General features: G+C 36.3%; 1 protein-coding gene across 2 annotated transcripts; it reads right to left on the reverse strand.

Moving 5' to 3' along the window:
• Positions 1 to 415: 415 nt before the first annotated feature.
• Positions 416 to 2,654, reverse strand: LOC127133235 (protein-S-isoprenylcysteine O-methyltransferase A). Of its 2 annotated transcripts, none has more exons than XM_051061725.1 (2): positions 2,468 to 2,654; positions 416 to 1,553 (listed from the first exon to the last, which is right to left on the reverse strand). In XM_051061725.1, the coding sequence occupies exon 2, from the start codon at positions 1,465 to 1,467 to the stop codon at positions 874 to 876; it is 594 nt and encodes a 197-aa protein (XP_050917682.1). In that variant the 5' UTR covers positions 1,468 to 1,553; positions 2,468 to 2,654; the 3' UTR covers positions 416 to 873. The 2 variants fall into 2 exon arrangements, with proteins under 2 accessions (XP_050917682.1, XP_050917681.1); XM_051061724.1 differs by having other exon boundaries at positions 2,478 to 2,649.
• Between the last annotated feature and the right edge of the window lie 2,065 nt (positions 2,655 to 4,719).

A 4,719-nucleotide genomic window follows, 5' to 3' on the forward strand; every position in this document is an offset into this window, starting at 1 on the left:
ACATGCATAAACCATTACAATAGGGAGAATATTCTATATACTAGAAACTGTCTACTCAATGGCAAAATAGAAATCATAGTTAACATATTAAATGCATATTATATAGTAGTCTAATGACCTATTATAGTATGTAAATACTACTGTTCCTCGTTATAATCATACAAAATGGCAAAGTCGAAATAACAAATAACAACATTATACAGTATCAGTACAGAAGATAGGTTCGATTTTGGCCCCTCACTGGTTTTATAGCAGCTGTAGTCTCACAGTATTTAAAATCAATTTTGTTAACACTTAATTCTTATAATCTACTTTTTTGATGGAAAATTCTTATAATCTACTTGAATATACTACAATATTGATGTTTAGTTAATGTAATGGTTCTGCATAATATTGTGACTTTCTATTACTCATATTGTGGCAAAAAATTTCTTCTAGAATAAGCTATGATAGTTTTACAGGAGTTCCAAGATTACATCAGAAAAAACACATATTTGTGTACTCAAACACAAACAGAACACTAGTTGGATAGTAACAAAGCTAAATTTAATTGGTTAAAATATGACAGAGCAGAAGCAACCCCTGACAGAAGTAAAATCAGCAGGCTCACTATCAGTAACCTGTAACAATCTAATCAAGACCCTGAAATTTAATCTTAACCACCATAGCTCGACAGTGGTTTTCTTATCCAGACGCCGAATCCAACAGTGCTGCATGTAATGAAAGAAACACTTCATATCTCTAGCAACACGAAACAGCCATTTGAGGAAAAATGGGTCCAAACTTAAAACTTCAACAGTTACTTTGCAATGAATATTCCATTCCAATACAAATGGCAATGTATATGGTTCAGCTCAAAGAACTGATGCATCTTCAATTTACAAATGGCACCCCAGACACAACTTGTTGGGCATATTCAACATACTGCATTCCGAAAAACTGTCTCAAAAAGTATTCCTCATACGGTATCCTACTATTGAAAAACTTCCAGACAACAACTGTGAATCCAATAGTTGATAAAGGATTACAGAGCATTATTTGAGTGCTAATAGACCAGATGAAGAAACCACAGTACCCTGGATGGCGAATAAATTTATAAATACCATGTGTAACCAATTGGTGACGTTCATCAGGACGAACCCTAATCATATGAGTAAACGATTGCCCTGCAGTTATTATTGCCATTTTCCTTATAATTTCCCCTATAACAACAAACACTAACCCTAAATCACTGATAACCCAATATTCCTTTAGCTCAGGAAAGAATGTAACCTCGATTAAATATTCTAGCAATGAAAATATCATTGCTAAAAGATAGTGTTTGCTAATCAAAAGAGACTTCAGAGTTACACTCGATTTCCCATGAATGAAGGCAGCTAGAAAATATTCTGAAACGTGAAAGAAGATAACTGCAACGAACATTTGAGATAATTGTCTGCAAGCAGTGTAGCTAAGGATTTCTGCCATTTTTGCCAAATAATGACAGTAAACCTCTCTTGTCTTAAGCCACAGAAAGACTTGGTTGCTTAAATCATCTAAGATATAAGCCAGACCTGAAAAAGATGCGAAATTAGTACTCGAAGTCCTATATAACACTTCAAATTGAATGTGTATCCAGTGTAAGCCATTAACACTGGCATGGTTTTAAATTGCGGTGCGGCCGCAATACTCCTAATGTGATAGTCTCCGCAATTGCATCGGACCGCAATTGCGGTGTGATTTGAAATCACGCATCCTTCCACATTATTAACCGCATCAAGCAACTTCACGCTTCTTCATGTAATTTCGTCAAAACTTAAAATTTAGAACCCCAAAACTCAATTTTCTTCCAAAAATCTTAATATTAAGTGTTTTTCAACGGTGTATTACAAACTCTTCTCAATCAAAATTCACGCCACAATGGCCACACTATGCATCGTAGCAACCGCAATGACCACAATCGCAACACCCCACAGCCGCAATGTGCATCGCAGCAACCACAATGACAATGACCGCAATTTAAAACCATGAACACCAGTACTCAATGACTTCCAATATCTCAAATTACTACTTGTGTCGACGTGTCAATGCCAATGTTGCGTGTCATGTTCAGATATGTCATACACTTACATTCAATTACATCACTTTTCTAGAATTATTACCCGTGCAAACATGTTCGTGACTGTGATTGTGTATCTGCTTCATAGATTATGTAACCAAAAAAATGCTTCAAGTAAAACATGAGCAAAACTATAGATAATCAAAAGTTCTAAAATGCATGCACAGTTTCAATTTCTACAAAATGTCATAAAAATTAAACCGGTTTATGATTCCGTGAAGGCATTGGATCAATGGTTGAACCAATGTTATGGATTACGCTGGGATTCTATGGTGCGATGCCTTTTGCAAGGACGCAAGTCCCTCGCGCGCTACACGAAAGAGGAGCGAAAATTGGATCTTAGTTACAGAGAGAGTGAGAAAAGAAAACCTGAACGTACTTTCTCACTGTCTTTGGCAGGTGACGGATCAACCCCGATTGCGTTTTCCGGCAAGTTCAATATGATCCCAAATTGGTTGATTTAGGGTTTTCTTGCTTGAATAAAAGCTGATTTAGTTTTTTTTTATAAATGTTTTAAGAGTAAAAGAAGTTTTTTTTCTCAAAACTTTTTATTCTTATTTTTTGCTTTGGTGAATGAGGCCACTTCAAAAAAATCTTCAGGATTTAACCTTTCACCCTCTCATTTATATATGTTACATCCACTTTATTTGATATTTTCTCTATTTTTTTTATTATAAGTTGTTATGAAGGAAAAAAATCGTATCATGATATGAGTCGTTTTACATTATTAATGAATAATTAATGTTATCTTTCATTTTATATCTTTAAAAATTTATTATTATTTCTCTTTTCAATTATGTAAATTTATCTTTCCCATATTATTAATGAAGATTTTTTTTGTAAAAAACATTCATAATTTCTCATTTTCATACATCAACCATTACTTTTCTTAATCTGTGTGAAGAGTCCAAAACGATTTATAATAAAAAAAATGGAGGTAGTAATTCCAAAAGTGCCTTTGCTCAAAGTTGGATTCAAAGTTGGATTCATATGTGCGTACAAATTTTTTAATAGATAATTCAAAATTTCAGGTACAATCAAAATTTTTGGTAGTGTCTAGGTTTTCATGTTTCCTTATTGTTTATTTATGTTAGTTGTAATGTCTTAAGTTATGTTCATCATTAAAACATGTAATCGGCTAAATATTATGTAATAAACGGTACAATGCTAAGTAATCTGAGTCACAAAATATACAAATAATACAACTGAAAAATCAAATAACTAAATAGGTTCCCCATGGGCTATATGTTCTGCCCGCGATAATCCGGTAAAAATCTCACCATCTGTGTTTACCAAATCCATGAGGTTATTCATAATAAAAACGATCATCTGCAAACGTTGTTGGTCATCGACATCAGGTGGAGGTGGCGGGGGTGGCACGTCATTGGCAGGTACCCTAGTATCGGAAGGCATAAAATCATTTGTATGCTTAATAGGTGGGATGATGCGATGGTGTGATACAATGAGGTACCACTCAAAGCAACAATCATCACACTACGAGTCATATTTAATCAAGCCGCATATAACCAGAAATAACCAGAAAATAAAGAAGACTCATCAAACTCACAGTGGACTCTGTGATCTGTGTATGGTGTCTATATGACATCATCTGATGTTAGTGCATCAAGCATCTTCATATACTCTGCAACACCACTTGGATGTCTCTGCCATACTCGGTATGCCACATGGTCATCATACTCTCCATTAGTGTGCACAAATGGCTCTGTCGAAGCAGGAGTTGTAACCTTTATATCACAATAGTTGTAGCCTCCTTAGCAATAAGGACCGAATTTGTGGCATCCATCTCATCAACAACACGGAATTTATCTCGTCCATCTCATCAGCCACATCATCAGAAATATGAGCACCTGCCTCGGTCACCTCATCAGCAATAGGTATCACATCTGTCTCGACCACCACAATTAGGCCAATAACAGCCAGACCCTGCATCTCCTGAGCATGAACAACCTCAACATCATTTTTGGGTTTCTCTTCTAATCTTACCGCTCGGCATCGTGTGCTACGGGGTGCACGGAAATGCACCTACTCAGACAACTGTTTCTAGTATGAACCGGTTGGAACTACCCATCCGGCCCATAGCTAGGAAGACTTTGCCTCAACAGCCCTAGCCCAGACATCCACTCTATTTGTGGCCCTTCCTGCAATGGTTCCGCTCGGCGTCGTGTGCTAATGGGGTGCGCGAAAATGCACCTGCTCAGACAACTGTTTCTAGTGTGAACCGGTTGGAACTACCCATCCGGCCCGTAGCTGGGAAGACTTTGCCTCAGCAGCTCTAGCCCGGACATCCACTATATTTATGGCCATTCCTGCAGTGGTTCCGTCTTTCCCCTGGTCTTCATAGCAAAATGAAAAACACAAAAAATCAGTGAACTACAAGAAATTTTGAAATTTCCTACATATCACCGGAAATTCTGAAATTTCCCGTATAATTTTATAAATTTAATTACCGAAAATTCTGAAATTCTCGATACAATTCCAATTTTTTGAACTACTGGAAATTATGTAGTTCCCGGTAAACATGCATGCAAAAATAGTGGGATTTCTGAAATTTCGGGTAAAAATCTAAAGGATTGTTTGTATCAGACTTTTTGAAATTTCTG

The sequence above is a fragment of the Lathyrus oleraceus genome, chromosome 1 (assembly GCF_024323335.1).
Source record: "Lathyrus oleraceus cultivar Zhongwan6 chromosome 1, CAAS_Psat_ZW6_1.0, whole genome shotgun sequence".
NCBI classification, from domain to species: domain Eukaryota; kingdom Viridiplantae; phylum Streptophyta; class Magnoliopsida; order Fabales; family Fabaceae; genus Lathyrus; species Lathyrus oleraceus.

Coding starts and splice junctions, on each gene's coding strand:
- LOC127133235 (XM_051061725.1), bottom strand. CDS start 1,467: ATGGCAGAAATCCTTAGCTACACTGCTTGCAGACAATTATCTCAAATG.